This window comes from Zootermopsis nevadensis, unplaced genomic scaffold (assembly GCF_977971745.1).
Source record: "Zootermopsis nevadensis isolate Lab colony 2312 unplaced genomic scaffold, Znev_1.0 Znev_ptg000021l, whole genome shotgun sequence".
Classification (NCBI taxonomy): domain Eukaryota; kingdom Metazoa; phylum Arthropoda; class Insecta; order Blattodea; family Termopsidae; genus Zootermopsis; species Zootermopsis nevadensis.
The window spans coordinates 5279428-5301396 of NW_028259153.1; the positions used below are offsets into that span (position 1 = coordinate 5279428).

Below are 21969 nucleotides of genomic sequence, written 5' to 3' on the forward strand. Positions count from 1 at the left end.
TTTCTACAAGCGCCCTCTCGTGACAAACTTCAATCCCACGTCACCAGCTGCTGTTTTACAGGAATTGTGATGAGAAAAACGAATTTGTGTGTAGTATAATCCTCTTGTAAAATTACGACAATAAGCTACCAACTATGGTAAGTATTGTACAGTTGTAGTTAAGTTCAGTTTATTATTTGGAACAAGTTTTAAAAGTTATAACAATCAAAGTTCTGTAACTTTGTTAAAGTGGATTTTGATTAACCCTAGCCTAAAAATTAAAGAAAGTGTATTTGTAGTGTTAGTTATATAAAAAACAAAGTTTTACCGTCTATAGTGCTATTAGATTCTTATAATTATTAAAGGTGCATAATTTTGCAACTACCCGTACTTGGTATTGTGAGTTTTTATGTTGCAGTTTTAGTAAGATTTACAGTTGTGTAAGAGACTTTATTTAACAACAGACACTGATACTATAATTTAACCATTTATTGAAAATTTGATTCATATTCTGTAATAATTTTTCATAATTTTGAAAAATACTTGTTGCTTTAATACTGGCCTGCCTTTCTAATGTGTTCAGATAATTTTATATCATAATCTCCATCCTACTTACAAGGTATTACATAGTAACAATATAATTTCTGCCATAATTTGACAGGGATTTTAACACATAAAACTGTAAGTTTTTAAAACATAGCTGTAGTCATTGCTTAAAATGTACTGTTTATAACATGGATGTCTTGTGTGTCAAAGTACAGGTGTATGAATGTACAAGTTGTGACAGTTATAGATAAGAATCCATTATACTATATTTTAATCAGTAATTATTAAAACTTGTGCCTGTATATCCTGAAGACAACATAATATGCATCGATACTGAAAGTAGATTTAAAATTACAGCTGTTATTATATTTTAATTTAGTGTTATGTGTTGTAATAATAAAATGCAAGTGGTGTTATGGTATCAGATAATAAATAATAGTTGAACACATCAGAATCCATATGTTTTTAATGTTCATAATAAGATTAACTGGAAAACCCCCAGAAATGATCAGAAGAATTAAAAATGAGAAGAATTAAAATAATAAGAAACTTATTAGCCAGTGTCATCCTAGATGTGGCATTTAAAAAAACATTACATCATTAGGAATTGAACTGCAGCTGTGCATTGTTATGTTACCTAATAAACATCATTTGTTTACTCGGCATTGTTGTGTTACATTACTGCCGTCAACAATCCGCTTTTGATATTGAGGAAAGAGCTGGGCTGTGAATCGGTTGTAGAAGAAGTGCGTCGTAGACTAGATAATTTTGTGATGGTAAAAACGTATTAGAATATCACAAGTACTTATCTTATATAAGAATTATTACATTATATTACATTTGATTTCATTATATTACATTTCATTACATTGAATTTCATCACATTACAGAGACGTATTTACGTCAGATTCTCCGGAACCGTGATTACACTGTCATTTTTTTCTCTAGCCACTAGGATACAACAGCTTTCTAAAACACCACATTATCAGATATTTTCTATAATATTTAAGGCCATGTAGATAGAAAACATGTTACCTGATTTTAATTGCCTTCACCCAGAACTAAAATTTACTCTAAAAACAATTGAATAAGTCAGTAAATTTCCTAACTATTACAAATTCTAATTGATATTTGGAGTTCAGTATTTACTGTAAGTGAACCACAATTGACCTGATTAGTGACAGTGATTCTTGCCATCCACCCCAACACAAAAGATGCATGAAAAAGTATTTTATTAATTGTATGAACACCTACCAATTGTTATGCCAAGGCAAGTAGAAATAACTTTAAACAATGAAAACATTTGTGTTAATAATAAATACCATACCTGCATTCTCACCATAAAACATTTTAAGAATCCAGTGTGCAACATACTAAACCAGATAAACAGAAATGGGCCATTTTCAACTACACAGGAAATGAAACCAGAACTATAATTAAGTTGTTTAAACATACAAACCTAAAAACCAGTTTCATAACCATGAATTCTATAAAACATAAAGTAAAACCTAAAATAGCAACAAATAACAAATATACCAACTAAAATGTCATACCTGCCAATTAAAATATGTAGGTCAGATAGGAAGATCTTTCAAAACCTGCTTTAAAGAACATATCCAAGATAAAAAACAATAACAAGAAGTCAATGTATGCCCTAACTAACTAACTAGATGGCTTACCGAACCCGAAGGTTCATCACCGAATTAACCAAAGCCCTCCACCAGACCCTGTCCTGGGCTAACAAAATCCAGTTTCCTTCAACTCCTATCTCCCATAGATCCCGCCTGAGATTATCCTCCCATCTACGTCTAGGTCTCCCCAGCGGTCTCTTCCCTTCAGGTTTCCCAACTAGTACCTGGTGCACACCTCTTGTCCCATCCATGCACGCTACATGCCCAGCCCATCTCATTCTTCTCGACTTAATCACCCTGACAATACTGGGGGAGGAGTACAGATTTTTAAGCTCATCATTATGCAGTTTTCTCCATGCCCCATCGTCTTCCCTCTTAGGCCCAAATATCCTCCTCAACACCCTATTTGCAAATACCTGCAATCTGTGTTCCTCCCTCTGAGTGAGAGACCATGCTTCACACCCATACAAAACAACAGGCAAGATTATTGTTTTGTATACTTTAATTTTCAGGTTCTTTGAAATCAGACGGGAAAACAAAATATTTTGAACTGAGAAGTAGCAAGCATTTCCAGAATTTAATCTCCTCCAAACTTCCTCATGAGTGTCATTTTGATTTGTTATTGTTGTTCCCAGATATTTGAACTTTGTAACCCTTTCAAAGGACTTATTAGCTACTCTAAGATAATTTTGCCCGCCTGTCTGCTGATGACGAGATACTAACATGTACTTAGTTTTTTCTGAATTTACTTCTAGCCCCACCTGTCTACTAGCCTCTAGTAAAACTTCTGCGTTCCTCTTTATTGTATTCATATCGTCTCCCAATAAATTAACCATTTTTAGACCGTTCTTGATGAAGAATGTCTCAGATACATATATACCTACTCGAATTTTGCTACAGGTTTCATTTAAGCACATTTTTATTAGACTCACTAGCTTCTTTGGTATACCAAATTCAATAAGAATATTATATAACAGTTCTCTCTTCTCAGAGTCATAGGCTTTTTTTAAATCTATAAATAATTGATGTATGGTCCCACACACACACACACACAATTTTATTTTCCTTATACTTTGTCATCCTCAATAATAGATGGCTCCCACCCCCTTCCCTTCTCCATTACCATTATAAAGATTCCTTTAATGTCTTCATTGTTCAAACCCATGCACCATAGACTCTTCACTCCACTGAACATCTCTAACCACAGTACATACCATACCCGTTATTCCACTTAGCCTAGCCACATATTACCCCCACTTTGTTCTAATTGGTTAACATTCCTATATTAGGTAACACTTGTATCACATCTGGCCATTTCTTTTATATTCAGCCATAATCATAACAAAATTAAAAGATAGCATCAATAACTCCAGTCCTTACGATCTTACAACATAACTAACCTGCGTAACTCCACCACTGCAGTAGCATGAGAAGAACCAAGCTCGAACCCTACCATACTTATAATGTTATTCCCTTACCTGTTTCGTACTTCTGTATTTTGTTTTTGCTTAATAATAACCACTTTTAGCATCTTATCTCAGTTTGTAAGTATAGATTCATACACCCCAAACATCATGTAAATTGTATATTTTTAGCTTATTTTAGTGATGTTTATTGTATCTGTGCACCATAAGGTGGTGTATTGCTGAAACATGTAGTGCAAATATCTTACTACAGTAATTGAAATAAACAGTCAGATAGTTGTGTTGACAGCTTCTACAAAGCTTTAATGACTAATATGCACAGCATGATGCCACCTTTTAGGATTATTATTGCAAGTAATGCCCATAGCATTAACAGACGTGTGTGCATCAAACATAAACTTTTAAAAAGGAGTGCCAACATTTATTTTAACAAGACTTGCCTTGACCAACAATTGACCCAAAATTATACCCATATTAAATAAAGTGCACTTCATTTGCTGCTAAATGCACAGAAAAATAAGTTTAAAAAATAGATTTCTGTCTTCTGGGTTGTTGCGCTGTGTAGAATGGTCGATGTTAACCAACGTTTCAGAGGTCATACTGCCTCCGTCATCAGGGCGATGACTGCCTGTAACTGTTTATGAATACTTAGAACTTTTATGTGATAGTTATATTCATATAACCATATCTTAAATTTGTATTAATTTAAGTATTATATGTATCTAGTGAAATGCACAGGATGTCTGCCTATTCTAAGATTGAAATTAAATTATTTCATAGGAAAAGCAGTCTAAGTACAGTTTAATATCTTGTGGACTTGTAAGTGGATACCAACATTCCTGCAAAATATTTTAATCTGCCTACAAGTCCATGTGGCATTACTAACCAGAAGACCACAGTAACATCTGTAGCTTTACATCCTCCCTTGTCATCAATTGAAAATAACTGTGGACTCAGTAACTTGTTTCCAGTGTGTACTGAGTACTATGAATATCTGATCTAAAGAAATAATAGTAATATATTCTTAATTGCCATAACATAATGTTTGTATGTCTCAGTTGTTTTGTATATATGTTAATAGTGAGATTTCAGATGTTCAGTGGTGAGTTTGAAGATGGCTGTCCTCTGAGATGTGTTGCTGTGTAGTCATCGCCTCGATGATGGAGGCAGTAAACACCCCTGAAACATCAGTTAATTTCTATGGGACTGCATGGTGCAGTGTCCAAGAAGACAGTCATCTTCGGACTTAATGGTGATATGATATTAATGCTTCTTTGTGAACACCCATGAAGTAAATTACTGCTGGGATTTTTTTCAGGTTCTTATAGCAGCTGCTGTTTGTACAAAAGCTGGGAAAAGTAAGTGCTCCAATCATTTTGAGATTAAAATTATGTATTATCCATATGGCTATGAAAACATCCAATATGGAAAATAATCTTCTGTCATTCTTCATGTAAAATTATCCTTCCTTTCAGCAAAGAACTTTTTGTGCTCCTCACTTCTTTAATGCTGCATTTTTTCATTATTTTTGCTTATCAATTCAGTTACTTCCTATACTGCATATCTTTTATCTTATTCACAGCAATGTGTGTCATTCATATAACTGGTTAAATGCAATATTTTACTTTTTTCCTCTTTTATTTGTTTTTAAATTTGTATTCTTACATTTTTGGGCTTAAGATTACAATAATTTTTTATACACAGTTTATCGTCAGAGTAACATTAATTTTGTTGAAGTTGTATTGATTCTCATGTGTCATGTTCAATCACATTTCTGTATTATTTATTAGAATTTCTTGTCAGCTTTTTTTTTCTTGGAATATGAACCAGTAAGTGTAAATTGCTGTTAATATGTCACAACCTCTCTTCCGCACTTGAAATACCATGTATTGCATATTCTTATGCATATTACAGATCCTCACTGTGCCTTCTTGCAGGTACTTTTGAAACTACATATCTTACATACAGATGTGTCAGACATTCAGATTCTGTTACCAGATTTACCAACAGCTTAGGTTTTAGACTTGTTTCTATGTTGGATCCCACATAGTTTTCCTGAATTTCAGTATTCTGTCTAAAGTTAGAGAAATGTAACTTGTATAATTTAACAGTATTACTAAATCCAAAGAATTGTCACTACAACGTTGATATTGACTGTTGAAGCATGTGATTAATTATTATGGCTATTGAACATAAGTACTTTCAACAAGAAGTTATGGAGAATGGAATGGGAAATGGATGACATGATGAAGCTTGCTTTAATGTAGCTTCGGTTCCATATTGTGGATCTGTTTATTGAGACAACTTTACTATATTGACTGCTTGAAAATTATGTTAGGTTTAGATAGTAGTTAGAAGTTCTTATTTACATTTCATGGTTTGAGTATCAGGCAGCTGGCTCTTCTGATTGGGATACACAGATTTCCTTTGGCCCTCAAAGTAAAATCTTGCATAGTACCATATTCTGATTGTAGCAAAGGATTGAGACTATGTCTAAATGGAACTGCATCCACTGACATGTCCATTGTTGGCCCCCTGAATGATACATTACTAGATATGGAGCAGCAGTGGAATTATAGATGGGAAGACCAAAGAACTTACAGAAAAGCCTGTCCCACTGCCACTTTGTCCGCAACAAATCCCATATGGACTGACCTGGTTATAAACACGGGCCACTGCAGTGAGAATCTGGCGACTAGCCAACCTGAGCTATGACACAGCATGGTTAATACGTGAAAATATAGTTTGACTGCTTGCTCCAAGATCATAATTTCCTGCTTCTTTTGGTTCATTGACATAGTTTTTGTTAAGTAAACTGTGAGATAAGACATGTAAATGTAAGATTTGAGGTTTTCATAGTGGTGAGTCTGAAGATTGCTGTCTTCTGGGTTGCTGCGCTGTGTAGTCTTGTAGATGTCCACCAACGTTTCAGAGTTCATGATGCCTGCATCATCAAGGCGATGACTACACAGCGCAACAACCCAGAAGACAGCAATCCTCAAATAAAAGAATTTTTTATGGTAAGTCTCTTACATTTTGCTGGGGTTACACTCTAAGGCATTGGCTGTCTTATAAACCTTATACAGCACCTCAATAAGCAGAAGTTGGAGCATGACATACCAAAATTTTCAGTTCTCAGAAGAAACAATATAAATTTCATTTTTGTATCCTCAGACATGTATGTGTGAATTGTTTTTCATTATTCAGATTCCTGAAGAGATGTATAATTAGTTCAGGAAGTTTCCATTATGACCATATTTGTTTATGTTCTGCCACTGGTAATAAAATATAAATGACTTAACATGCTTGGTTGAATTTGTTCATTACTATCATAACAGAAGTCAGCCATTCATTTCTGTTCTGAGACACTTGAGTCCATTTCACATATTTCCAACCTTCTTATTCTATAATTTCCATTTTGCAACCTTTCTTGTAAATTCTTATATTAACTTTCCATCTTTGCCCAAAAGATAGCTTTGCATGGTGTTTCTTAACCAACATTTATTATGCATTTCTTGTTTTCACCTTGAGCTTCACATGTCCATCCTATCATAACTTTTTGTTTAGTTACACTAAAATACAAGGTGAAGAAGCCCACAAATTGTGAAAATCCTCATAATGTAATTTTCTTTATTTATGCTTAATCTCTTTTAGGTATAAATATTCTTCTTGGCACCCTATGCTTATACCTTCAATCTGTTATTCCTTCAGAAATAAAGACAAAATTTGACACCTATACAAAACAATGAATTTGATGTCTGTATTAAAACTTCTTGCAACATAACATGTATTTATATGGATTTCACCAGTTCTATGCCTCAGAAAATTATATGGCAACCTAAATTGTTTTCCAGCCATTGTTTCCCGCCAGTTTGTGGAGATGACAAAGGCTCGTATAGAGGGCCTGCTTTCTGCATTCCCTAAATTGATGTCAACGGGAAAGCAACATACATTTGTGGAAACTGAGTCAGTGCGGTATGTGTATCAGCCCCTCGAGAAACTTTATATGTTGCTCATAACAACAAAGGCCAGCAACATTCTAGAAGATTTGGAGACACTAAGACTCTTCTCCCGAGTGGTTAGTTGGCTGTTTAAGTATGATGATACTTTGTTCTAATAACAAAATTTTATTTCATTCCATGCATACCATAAAATGTAATTTTCATTAGTACAACTGTATATTTCAACTGTGTTTGTTACCTTCAGAATCATGAATTTTATATAATGTAGTTTCATCCAGAACTCCAGAAATATGGTTGATACTTTCCACAAGAGTGTTAAAAGATATGGCAGGTACATATTTAGCCTTGGTCAAAATGTATTAAAAATTTGTAAACAAGTGAATTTTGATCATGCGTGAAGTACATGAAGCAAATTAAAAAATGTTGCTCCTTCACCTTAAACTTAACATGTAACAAGCTTTTAAATATTTATTAATGTTTTTTATGAAGCATGCTGCGTTAATGGAACTAGTAGTTTTAAGTTATATCTCTGAAGCTTGGGTGAGGTCCAAGCATTGTCCTAAGAACTTTATCTTCAAATACCTTCAGTTCTTTTAGGCACTTATAGAATCCTGCAGAAAGCCTCTTAAAATTGCTCCAACCTTTGTATACTTGAAAAAAAAATTGTGAAAAGATAAACTAGTGTTAATTATATGATATTTGAGGTTTTTGCGATGGTGATGATTTTTTGGGTTCTGGCACCATGTGGACTGGTCAATAGATGCCATCATTTTGGCGAAGTGTACTGTGTCTGTCTTCAGGGTTGAAGTGATAATAACGGGAATCAGAGGGATTATGTAGAATGATAGGAAGGGGAATCTGAAGGAATGGGTCAATAAGGACAGTATAAGGTAGAGATTGAGTTGGGCCAATGGAGAGACATCAAACAGGCATCAGAGTAGGAAGGGCAGTTGGAGGGGGGAGGGTAGAAGAGAAGAAGTCAGCCCTTCCTAGGGCCACCACAGGATGGAGTTGATTCCTTGGTGAGAAACATTCTCCATTCCTTCAGGTTGTGAAAGAGAGGCTTCCACGTCTGACTCGGGGAGGAGCTGTCTTCCATGTTGTTGGGATGGAGCCAAATCTCTGTTGCTTCCTTTACGCTCTTGTTCATCTGTCATGACTTCTTGGCCAGAATACTGGCATTCTGCAGCTGTATCTGATGGCCCAGGTTGATGGTGTGTTCTGCCACTGCATACTTTTTGAGATGGTACAGATGGATATGTTAGTGATGCTCTGTGACCCTCGTCTCATTTGAATGTTCAGTGTGCACTTTCCCACACTTGCAGGGAATGCCATAAACACCTGGTGTGTTTAGGGCAAAATCATTCATAATGGGTTGAAGAAGGCTGGGGAGCTTCCTTGACGAGAGACTCATAGACCCACTATCTTGGTGTTGTGTTTAGATAGCACCCTGCTGATGCAGTTGAAAGTATTACCAACAGAGGGTAAGAACACCACTGAAGCAGGATTCTCACTGTGTTGTGGTGGGGCTCTCTTTGGTGGATTGAGAGCCTGGAGAATCTTCTGTGTACTGTAGCCATTATCCCAGAGAGTTTTGTGGTAGAATTTGAATTCCCGCAGAAAACTGTTAGAATCACAGATTACTTTGGCCCTGTGAACCAGGGTGGATAGTACAGCCTGTTTCTTTGCAGCTTGATGGTGAGAGGTGGTACTTAGATATAGGTAGCTTTGAGTCAAATTCCTGTATACTCTGTGTCTTAGGGAGCTGTGAAGTGTCCTATAAACATATACAGGGTGAGTCAGAAGTATGTTTACAAACTTCGTGTGCATGTTCCAGAATCAAAAATAAGAAAAAATGTTCCTATGAACATGGGATCGCTAATGTTTCATTTTTGAAATAGTAGCCAAAAACAATTTTCTGTGTATGCCTTTATTGCCAAGCATAAGGACAGGGATGTTTCTTTATAACAGTTGCTCAAAGGTTGTTCCTCCATTCTCCACACATGTACGAGCATGACGTACACAAGACTGACGAATTCGTTTGTACACACTAGGGTTTTCTTGAATCATCTGGAATGCATTCTGCACATGTTCCCATAGGTTGTCATCATTGTTTATGGGTGTTGCATAAACGATGGACTTCAAGTGACCCCACAGACAAAAGTCCAATGGAGTCAGGTCCAGTGACCTTGGTGGTCATGCTACTGGACCACCACACCCAATCCATCGCTGAGGGTACTGTTCATTGAGATGATATCTGACGCGATGGGAGAAGTGTTCTGGGGCTCTGTCGTGCACAAACCACATTTGTCTTCTTGTATTCAGTGGTATATATTCAAGGAGATGTGGCAAGTGTCTTCTTAAGAATCACCGATATGAAGGTCCTCTTAGACGCGATGAAAGCATGTGGACCAGTAAGCATGTCGCCAACAATTCCTGCCCAAATGTTAATTGAAAATCTTTGCTGGAAGCTGGATTCACTTTGATATAAAGTCAATTAATTGAAACTAATTTTGGGCTATTATTTCGAAAATGAAACATTTCTGATCCCATGTTCATAGGAACATTTTTTCTTATTTTTGATCCTGGAACACACACACAAAGTTTGTAAACATACTTCTGACTTATCCTGTGTATCCAGGAAGGTGATGTGGCCATCTCTCTGTGTCTATGGTAACTGTATGTTGGTGTGGATGCTGTTGTGGTGGAGGAGGAAGTCTGAGTTTTTCACGTCCATGGGGCCAGATCACGGTAGTGTCATCAACATATCTGAACTAGCGGAGCAGTTTGTCGTTGGCCCTTTTGAGTGCCCCTTCTTTGAAGAACTCCATGTGGAAATTGGCAATCACAGGAGACAGCCACTCCATTGGGCTGTTCAGAGAACTTTCTGTTTGAACAGAGAAACTATGACATCAGGACTGGTGAAAAAGTCTCATATTGTCTTCATCAAAGTGTCTGCTCAAGAGACTAAGAGTATCCTGGTGAAGAGCAAGTTGACATTGAAGCTGACCAAGATGTCCTCATGGCTGACACGGAGAGTGTAGAGCATCCAGATACTACTCTGGTGCCTGCTTGAAGTATCCCCATTAGCCCTGCTCAGTCTCTACCTCATTTCATCGTGATTGGCACATTCCTTCAGACTTCCCTTTCCTGCCACTCCATATAATCTCTCTGATTCCCAGTATTGTCACTTCAGCCCTGAATATGGAGGCAGAATGCTTTTCCAAAACATTGGCAACTATCAACAAGTCAACACAGTATCAGAACTTTGAAGAACATCATGATGTTAATTATGTTTGATGTTTGAGGTTATTATGAAAAATTGTTGAGCTGTTACAGTTTTAATTTAGACTGAATCAATTTAATGACCACTTTACATAAGAGCATAGATACTTTTTTGAGATTATTTCATTACCAAATAAATATATTTGTTGGTAACACCGCACGTAATTTAAACATTGGTATCTGAGAGACTCATTGCAGCATAAATAATTAAGAGTTTCTTATATTTAGACACATTCACAGCCCTGTGGGTGCCTCATAAAATTTCTCCTTATGTCTATTTGTATAGATTAAATAACTTGAGAATGGGTAAACTGATTTGAATGAAATATTGGAAAATTGTATGAAAAATTGTTGAGCTTTTTCAGTTTTAATTTATATCAGACAGTTTTAATGGCCACTTTAAATAAGAGGATAAATACATAATCTTGTCACAATAAGTCATTCGACATGAAAAACATTGCTTCATTAATTAAAGTAGATCACAACAGTAAACAGAGAAAAAAAGATAGTTTTGATTGACTTTAGACAGCATTGAAATCATATTTGTTTCATTCAGTTAATTTAGTGTTTTAGTAATATACAACTTTGGATGAGGCATATATTAACGTGTTTTACACACACACTTTCTTTTAGTGTGTGTAATAACAGTGAACAATGAGTCCTTAATATTGATTGTTTATTCATTCATTAAATTACTGCGACTTCCTACTGTGATTTTACTTTCATTGTAATTTGAAGAGCAAGGCTGTTAGCATGCTATGTATAATTCATTCTACTGAACATGCTTGTTAAATATACACTGTAATCTCCCTGAGAAAGGATTTTAATATAATTATAATCCTTGTTAATATTCTCTTATCCTGTTGTAGACCTGTACAATAAGACAATCTTTCTTTAGATTCCAGAATATTGTCGAAGCATGGAAGAGTCTGAAATAGCCGATAATGCTTTCAACTTGATATTCGCATTTGATGAAATTGTGGCTTTAGGATACCGAGAAAGTGTAAATCTGGCACAGATCAGGACATTTGTTGAAATGGATTCACATGAAGAGAAAGTTTATCAGGCAGTTAGACAGGTAAGTTAAAACTATATACTAATCGTAACAAATCTTACAGGAAAATAAATCTGGCATATTAATAATTTAAATATTACAGACTGACAGAACAGCTGCTTGCGTTGTGACATGCTGCATAGTTATATTGTTACATTCCATAGTGTTCCTTTAATATTTGTGATCTTTTGAACACTAAATTTTGCTTGTGTATCCATGAGGTGTGACAATTAAGTTCCCGGAATGCCTGCGTACGTGTCATTTCGAGTGGCAAGTGAGAAAATCCGAAGCAGTGATGTGTTGAGACATGTCTGTGGTTGTGTGTTGGGAAGCAAATAAGGTAGTAGTAGTAGTAGCAGCAAAGCAGTGGCAGAGTAACACAAGTGCGTGCTTCTGTCCCGGCAGAAAAATTAGTGATAGGTTGTTGAAGCAGCACATGCAAATCAAGTTTTGTGCGAAGTCAGGCAAAAGTGCTAGTGAAACTGCAAATGTTAACAGAGGCTTATGGTGCTGAAGCTATGGTGACTTAGTATGTCTTTGATTGGCATAAAAGGCTTGAAGAGGGTCAGGAAGATGTGAAAGACTGGACCGGTTATGTGAGGCTGTCAGAGAATACCTGAATGAACTTAGGCCATATGCTTAGATCTTACATCATGACAGTACCCCTGCTCATGACATGCTTAATGTCCAGGAGTTTTTGGCCAAAGAAATCTATATTGAAATTTGACCATCCACCATATTTGCTAGATTTGGCCCTGTGCAACTTTTGGCTATTCCCAAAACTGACGACTGCTTTGAAGAGCCACAGATTTTTAGACACTGGCAACATTAAAGGACATGCAATAACCATCTAGAAGAGGAGTTCCTGAAATGTTTTTTGCAGTGGAAACACTGACTCACCAAATATACTGGTGTGCAAGGAAACTTCTTTGAAGGTGACAGCAGTCATTAGTGTGTAAGTACGTAAATCCATCTTTTATGGGGGAATTCCTGGAACTTAATTGTCACACCTTGTATGTTCACTGGTAGACGAGTGGGTAGGGTAAGAGACTAGCATGGATGCAAAGGTTATGTGTGAATTTGAGTCATAGTGTTTGCATATGTTTTTTAATACACATTTATTCATAAAAATGCTATTTAAACTGTGGAAGTATATGTTTAAAAATTTCATGTGTAATTCATACCAAGAGTTGGAAGTCAGGTGTGATTCCTGAATGAGAATGGGTAATTATTATTGTCTGTAAAGCGTGCAGAATCCAATACGTTTTGTTAAAAAGTATTGTCATCAACATTATTAGTCTCTTTTGTGCATAATGCTCAAGGCAGGGTTTTTTATATATTTTTCCATGATTATTTATTCATTGGCATTCTAATTTAAGGGCTCTATGTTCAAATTGGACTGTACAGAAAACAGTTTTTATTTTCTGGAACATATATTTTACATTTTTATTTCTCAAATTATACCAGAGACTAACATAAAATGTGAGTTAATATGCTTTCCCTTGAAAGGGTTGTTTTCAAGACCTGGCATCATTAATATGTCCGTAATTTGCTGAACTTTAGCATTGGATCTCATTTATCATAGCATGAATTTGGAGATTAAACGTAACAATGACACGAAAAAACATTATCCCAAGCATGTGACACAAGGGTCCACAGAGTATTTGTATTTCTTGGAGGGAGCTTGGGACAGGTTGCCTGCATGGGGTTCATACCAGTCACTCATGGTGGGATACAGTGAGTTTGACATCAGCTTACCACAATAGAAATTTGGATTACTACTTTAGGAAAAGGCAGTCGCAGATGGCACCATAATGTGTTTTTATTAGGTGCTGCTTGGGCACTCTTCTGTTGAAAGAGAGTATTCCAGCCACTTTATGGGAGGTCAAGTTCAATAGTGAACATACACACAACCACTTTGTGTGGAAGCTGACATATTAGAGAGTTGTGATGCTGTCTGTGTGGGTTGTAAACTAAAACCAGTTTATAACTATGTTTCTACCCTGTAAAGTTGGTGTCAGCCTTAAGATTCTTTGCTCTGGTGAAAGGGTTTCTTGAGCTTTTGCTACTAATGCAACATCCTGAGCTGGAGTCATACCATAGCCAAATTCCTTGGCACCTTCCAACTTGCTCATCCCTCTGGCATTTCTGTAGCTGTATTCTTGCTATGGACCCTGTGACACTATACCATCCACTTGCAGTACTAGCACTTTACCCACCATCATCAACAAGAGTGATGACTTGCTCATGAGTACATCTATTGGGTGAGCCATATGATCAGCACTACTGCTTAATATTCAGGAGGATTTGGGTTCAGATTTCTCCTCAGTCTCTGAGAGGTACAGAGGATTTTATAATATGCCATAATAACTTCTAGTTCATTCACAAATCATCTTTCATTTGATGCTTCATAGTCTAGGTATTCTTAAATCAAGAATAAATCAAATTATAACATTTTTCAGACTCAAGAGAGGGAAGCTAAAAACAAGATGCGAGAAAAGGCAAAGGAGTTACAACGACAAAGGATGGAAGCAAACAAGAAAGGTGTTAAAAGTCCTGGATTTGGTGGTGGTGGCTTTGGTAGTAATACTGGCTATTCCCCAGCACCAGTTGTGGGAGACTCAGCTTCTCTTCAAGCTGATATTACCAAACCAAGCTTCACAGCCATACAGTAAGTACCGAGATACTCACAACAGTTGCCAACTGCAGAAATATTTTTTGTCTTTTTATCAGTTTGCTGTGATACCTTCATTGTAAAGTTCACAATGTGGATGGAGTGATCGGTGTTGAACTGTATACTGAATACATGCTCCTTCCTTTTAAAATCATGTTTGTTAATCTAAAGCTTATGACAGTGGGATGATGATATTCCTGATTTTTTGGATATTTTCCATTATCTTAAGTTTTTTAAATACAGTATTTCCTTGGATTGAAATTCTATATAATGGTCTCAACAGCATTGGATTCCTTGTTCTCCGTCTTTTTACCTGATATCGAGTTTGTGAAGTGGTTTTTTAAAGTAAGTAAAACGATGGACATTGTCCAAAACATTACCCATGCTGGTTGCTTTATTTAGATACATTAAGTGGTTGTAATTGAGTTTTTCCAGCAGTCATCTGAATATTACATTTCCTTCTTGAGAAATGATATGACCAGAAAACTGTCTGGTTAGCAGTACCTAATTTTCAAATTGTAAATAAAGTATTGAGAGCACTTGCTTTACCTACATATAACAGCATAGTATACACCATAATTATGAATGTTTAAAGAAGATTGATATAAGCTGAAATGCATTTCATAAAATGCAAGCAGGGTACAGCCTTTTGATCATAAAATAAATAAAAATGCAATGAAATAGTTACACCTCTCACCAGCTGTGACTTTTCATACAAACATGTAATTTACTTTGAGAGAGCTCTTATAGAATTTCCCCTTCCCCCCAAAATAAAATATCAACATGGAAAGAAAAGTGTCTTCAGAAGACATCCAAAAGGATATAAAACTGAATTTATAAGAAGCATTATATTTGGGAATCCACTTTAAGTGGAATACAGTAACAAGGTATTTACTGTTACCATTGTTATTTCAACAGGAGAGGATATTGTCGATGTATATCTTGTAGTGAGAGTGTTCAAGTGGGAATGGAAAATTGGGTCATATATTAGTAAATATATGTAAAAATGGAATAGGGGGTCTTAAAAAATCAGGTTGAAAATTTACAACAGTTTTGAGCAATAATGCAGGCTATAAACCCAGATTTAAACAAATGCAGATAATAAACATGGAGTAGCTAACACAAAGGACTAAATATATAATGGAAATGTAGAATATGTGTAATCATTTACATGTTAGATTATTCAGTTAATGTGAAATGTAAAGATAATCGTATTACTACATATTCTAAAGGTATAAAACATTGAGATGGTTTTATAGATAATTAGAACTGGTCAAGAAAGATGTATAAATGGATGTAATTCAGAAGGTGGATGTATAAGACCAGGGAGTTGATGCCCCACTGTCTGTAGTATTCATATATATACATACTAAATTCATTTATTCAAACCATCCCTGCTTAATAGTACTGTAAACTGTCCTGTTTTGCAATTTGCTTCCACCCAAATCAAAAGTAAAGTAAAAGTAAAGCTGTCCCACTATACGCCATGTAGGCGCTTGAGGGGAATGGAGGTATAGCTCCTACTCATTCTTGACCTCGGCACTAGATGGGGGTGAGTGGTCAATGGTTTCTTACAATGATTTGGTCTTCCACCCAAATCATTGTAAGAAACTGTCCAACACAAGAAAAGCAGATGCCCTTGTGCACATTGGTGTTCTGTGATCTCTTTTCAGGAAGCCTGCTGGTACGACAAAAGCCATGAAGCTGGGAAGTAAATCCCGTGATGTAGAATCATTTGTGGATCAGTTGAAGTCAGAGGGTGAGAATGTTGTAGCACCAGCTGTGACTCGTGCAGTCCCAACACCCAGAATTCCTGTTGCTGCAAAGAGCACTGAAGAGTAAGTCAATATTTACATCATTGTAGATAATTGAAAGGTTTTAATTTATAAATATAATCCTAAAATTAAATTTTACAAAGTTTAATAAAATGATTCTTAACACTGAACTGAACTAAACTAAACTAAATGAACACTGATTAAGGTTCCTGAGTGAGAGAATAGAAACACAGCTGCAAATGTTATGTCATAAACTACCAATTTCTCTTAATTATTTGAATAACCCAAATTATGAAAATAGTCCTTAATCATGTAGTAATTTTGTTCACTTTATTATTTGTGCTGTGTTAATAAAAACAAGTTTATGGAAAATGTAATCTCAAACTACAGAATATGTCAAAATGTCCTAATACAAAAATATTACATATTTTCCTTGTTTGAATTACTAATATCGTAAGAAGTCAGATTAGAGTTGCAAATTAAAAGCTCTAAAATTTCCAGAGTTTGCATGACAAATAATATTTCTAATTGTTAGTGTGAATAAACAGCAAGGCTTTAGTTTTGTGATTTCCAGTTTTATGTTATTAATAAGTTGACATCAGATTTTACTAGTCTGATAAAAATTTAATGAAGAATAATGTTTGTTTTTCTTTGAATTTATATTTATGGTTGATTTCTGAATCCTTAATCTTGTATTCAGACTTTTATATGTCTGAAATGACAGTCTTCTGTGGTTGCACCATGTAGCCTTGTAGAAATTGACTGACATTTGAAAGGTACTTACTGGCCTCTACCTGATGATGACGATGATGATGTTGGAGACAGGCAATAAACACCTCTGAAACATTTATCAATTTATACAGGAATACGTGGCATAACGTGTCAGAAGACAGTCTCATCTTCGTGGTTGCTACTGTGAGAACCTGAAATCTCACTGTGTGATGATCTATCTGTTCCTTGGCATATCCATATGCTGTTTTGTTGATATGGGGGGAGGGGGGAAACATGGTGATAGGCTAATGAGAGAAACAAAGCTTTGACTGTAATTACTCCATAAAACAATAGCTTCAGTTACCTTGGACCCAAAACTGAGACTTTGCTTGAAAGGATTCCATTAAGAAATATGTGAAGGCAGTCAGAGCAATGTAATATTACTGAAAGGACATTTTGAAAGTGATTTCCAGCAGTGTTTCCAGGCACGGCAGGCATGTTATAATGTATGTATGAAGTCGGAAGGCAAATACATTAAAGGTTAATGCATTGACTGAGGTTAGTGATGACAAATAACTTTTATGGAATCAATCTGGTTATTTTAACTTTTAATGGTATGAAATACATTTTGCATGATGGTAAACTTTTATGTGGAAGATAGGTTGAAATTAAAAAATAATCACAGATGTGATTTTGGTTTCTTAGAGTAGTCATTTTATTTGTAAATAAAACAACAATAATTGAAATGTGAAATCTGCACTGTAATCTTTTTCTGCCATGAAGAGTAACGGCAGGTGTCTTAATTTTTTGTGCTTATAATATTTACTAGGTAATGTACTTGATTTCAGTGTAACTGTTAGTTATGTAAAAAGTGAAGGAAGTAATTAGAAATAATTGGATGTATAAGAGGGAAGTGACTATCAAAATAATTTTGCTCAAATATGGAAATGGAAATGTTACACAAAGATAAACATCTGTAAAGTACCATTTAGACTCAGAGGTATTTGTCCCTTCTGTAATGTACTGCAAATTTAAGTGTTAGTTATGTCTGTCTTAGAATATGTATGATAAACTGCTCCTTTTTAATCCTTCCTATATAATCACTCATGAAAAAGAAATGGGTCTTCCCTGAAGTTTTCACTATACCAGTAATCAGTATTTCAGATATTTCGTCCTTTAACGTCATGAAACCTTCAAATAAAGAATTCAAGAGAGGAGTCTGAAAACAAGAAGAAAAGTTAGCCAACACAGTTTCATGTTTTCTTCTTAACCTTTAAACGACGGGGATTTAAATGGCAAAGTGGTAGCAGCCCTACAGAGTTTTTTGCAGGTTTTTAAACTTTTGTGCACGCTCTACAGAAAACTTTAATATTATCTAAAGTAGACAAAATAAAAACCATATTTATTCGAATAGAACAGAGAATACATAGAGTTGTTTAAAAATGCAGCTAATATCTTAATTGCCAAAATAGGCCTTAGTAACTTTACTTTCTTCTTTGGAAGCTCATTCAACATGGTAGAAGCCATGGTTGTGAACTAATGACCACACAGAAAAATTTGTTTCCACTACTTCAGTGGATACACATTCTTTTCACAGATCATGCCGAGGAATGTGAGTAGCTTTGAATAGGCGGTCTGAAAACTAAGCTGAAACTCACTTGACAATAACAATGTTTATTGCTGTTTATGGTTATAGTTCCCGGGTTGACAGCTCAGGTTGAACTTGTCAGAACCCTAGAGAAAGTTATTCAATATTTGCAGCCCCTAAAAGACATGGCCAAGTCTACTTACAATGTTGTAAGATTTGAGTTCCGCACAAGGAACATTCGTAGGGCTGAGTACACAACTTACGTCCCAGACAAGGAACGCTAGTAAGATAAAGGTTAAAGTTTACAAAAGCAGTGAAAGAAAAGAGGAGTCTGTTTAAAACAACCATTAAGGCTTTTTTTTTTTAAGTTGATCTTGAGCTTGGTGCTTGCAGTGTTCACTTGCGGCAAGAAGAGCGTCTTATGTTAAGAGTGGGGCGTGATGGAGGCCTTCAAAACTTTGAACTTCATGGAATAGTAACTCTGCACATTTCTGATGATAAGTTGGGTCGCATCCGAGTACAGCTTGAAAATAAAGATACACGAGGCATTCAGTTACAGGTATTTTATTTTAAGTCATTTTTAAATCATCCTCCTTCATAATTTACACATTTCTTTGCACAGGAAAAACATGACATTGTTAACTGAATGATATCAGCTTTTTACTACAAAGTTAAACTTTTTGATTTCCTTTTATGAGACAGGATAACTTTACCTGACAAGTATTTTTCTGAATAAGGGAAGTTTTTGGTATGACTGTCAGACTTTGCAATGAAAGGGAGTATGGTTGGTCTTAAGACTATCATATCAGATGTTTTCTGATAGGGTTGACATGATGAAGGACAAAAAGTGAAAGAGTTGACAGCCAGATGACAGATGAAAAGAGTGTGTGTGTTGCAGGCAGAGTTTGAAAACCAACATCTGCGCACTGTAAACAACTTATGTCCATTTTTGGCAAAGTAAAATAATCCAGAATTTTTTTATGAACTACATCTGTTACTAGGCATTCTGCATTCCACACAATGTTGTGATTGGTTTAGGAAAAGGACCATTTTAATGGTGCTTGACAAGTGATGATTTCTGTTGTAAGAGTGCTTGTTATTAATTAAATCTTTTAAGTGAAACTTTATTTACTGAACACCTGCATGTGTACATGTGAGTAAAGGAACGAAGTTGTCTTTAAAATCAGTATGACTGCTATAAAAGTTACCATGATTATTTGTTACATGGCAAATTTGAATTACATTTACATTGCTGTAGGACATTACATGAAAACTGAATAATGTTTTGCTTTGTCAGCTAGGTTTGCTGTAGCATTTTACAAATCCTTCTCCATTTCCATTGGATTTTTGAATATAACAAATATACTACTTCTTTATTCGTCTGGTCTTTGTTAAGGCTCAGGAGACTTGCTTTGCATGTTTAGAACTGTAATGTTGATTACAGCTATTTTAACCACTCCTCTTGTTATATTGAATTAACTTGGGCTGTAATGTTTAGCATATGCATTATTGAGCTTATCAAAAGTTTTCTAACTTTCCACAACTTGTCATAACTTTTGTCTGTCTTATCAGGTTCATTTCTGTATCACTAAAATGCATAAATCTCAGTATATGAAAGAATCTGTCTCATTTCATTGTTTCCATAAAAGGGCATAAAGAACTGTTCCAGTGTGGACCATTATTATTTTAGGCCTGTCTCTTTGGTTATGACCCATCTGAATAATAATAGATAAGAACAAGTACATTTCTTGTATAGTCATGTCAAACAGTGAGAGTATCCTTCATCAAGTGTGTCTAAGAATTGATGACAGTATCTGTTTGTCTCTTCTACCAACAGTTGCATAATTTCTAGAAAAAAGAGCATTAAAATTCTCAGTGGTAACAAGTCTTTGTTTATGTGGGGGGCCTCATTTAGTCTCAACCCACTGGGCCTCTATAAACTTGTGTATCATAGATGCAGAACATCGAGATTGTATAATGTCAGTGAAGTCTATCCATCCTCTCGTCTTCTTTAGTGTGACTCGCTATGAGGAGAAATGTCATCTTCAGACATTTGAGCATCAGATTCTTAAAATCAGTTCTTGTGCTATGTCTTCATCTTGAAGGCTCCTATTCAAAGCCATCTTGCACTTGGGAGGAGCAACAACTACCTGTGTTTTGGACTAAGGCACTTCAAACTAATTCACTTCATAGTTTATACTCTCGTGAAATGCCTGTGTCATTCACATAGAAAAAGTAAAAGAAAAATGATAATTGCTTGTATATTGATTGTTGTGCGTGAAAACTATTTGATGACACTTGGGTTTATTTTCAAGCAGCCACACAATTCTTTAAGCCTGGAAATTTCCTCTGTTCTTTAAATGATGTTCTCAGAACCAAACTGGTACAAACACGACTCTAAATCTGCATTGGTTAGGCCACTAAGCCACTTTTCCTCTGTGCATTACCTAACATATATCCACGCTGAAATCAACAAGAGCTGGTGAAATAAATGACTTACTGCACCGCCAAAGATATCTAACAATACAAACACCTATTACAAGACCTTGTCCAGTTGAGTATATACCACTGTAAGCAAACCTATGTTACTGTGACAGGAAAAATCATTCTGGAGCTTTGGTACAGTGTGTTTTAAAATTTTCTGCCATTTTCCAGCATTTCAAAGAAGAAACAGACCAAAAAAGGATACGATTGAGAAAGGTATCTGAACCATGTTGTTAAGCTGATTTTGAAACTCTGGTATGGGGAAAATTGATTCATCCCTTTTCACCTACATTTTATTTGAAATTTTAGACTAAAAACTGCAGTGAATAGACTACAGTTTATTTCATGACTTTCTGCAACTTAAATCCTTAAAATGTCAATATATTCCAGCTGCAAGACAAATACATGTTCACTTTTTACAGTTTTGTGTTTAGTAGGAGTTCTGTGTTTGATATTACGTAAAATATAAAACATTAAATATTTCTTAATTTTTCTATTGTGTAAAGTAATTTCTTCCTGTTTGTTTTTTTGACAGACACATCCAAATGTGGACAAGGAATTATTTAAGTCCAAGTCACAAGTTGGGTTGAAGAATCCTGCAAAACCATTTCCCCTTCATACTGATGTTGGTGTTCTTAAGTGGAGATTTCAAAGCCAGGATGAGAGTTGTATTCCTCTGTCAAGTAAGTTCTTGATTTATGAGAAATGTTGAGGATAAGACTGCATTTGGTACACAATATAAGGATGGTGAATGTTGTATTGGGCTCATGTTTGGAGTGCATAAAGCATATGTTTCAGTTGTAAGGTGACTTGATTCTTAGAGGAACCAGAAGCAGTAAAAATTTTAGATTTTTGC

At 35.4% G+C, this 21969-nt stretch overlaps 1 protein-coding gene across 2 annotated transcripts in view; it reads left to right on the plus strand.

Annotated features, from left to right (window-relative positions):
• The first annotated feature begins 9 nt into the window (after positions 1–9).
• Positions 10–21969, plus strand: part of deltaCOP (coatomer subunit delta) — a 29128-nt gene continuing 7168 nt past the window's right edge. Inside the window, exons 1-8 of one of the 2 annotated variants that reach the window (XM_087352657.1) lie at positions 10–137; positions 4899–4938; positions 7435–7658; positions 11726–11905; positions 14344–14552; positions 16229–16393; positions 19023–19188; positions 21649–21796. In XM_087352657.1, coding sequence (XP_087208783.1) covers positions 135–137; positions 4899–4938; positions 7435–7658; positions 11726–11905; positions 14344–14552; positions 16229–16393; positions 19023–19188; positions 21649–21796 — 1135 coding nt within the window. In that variant the 5' untranslated portion in view covers positions 10–134. The remainder of the gene's footprint in view (positions 138–4898; positions 4939–7434; positions 7659–11725; positions 11906–14343; positions 14553–16228; positions 16394–19022; positions 19189–21648; positions 21797–21969) is intronic. The other variant, XM_087352658.1, reaches the window with a different exon arrangement.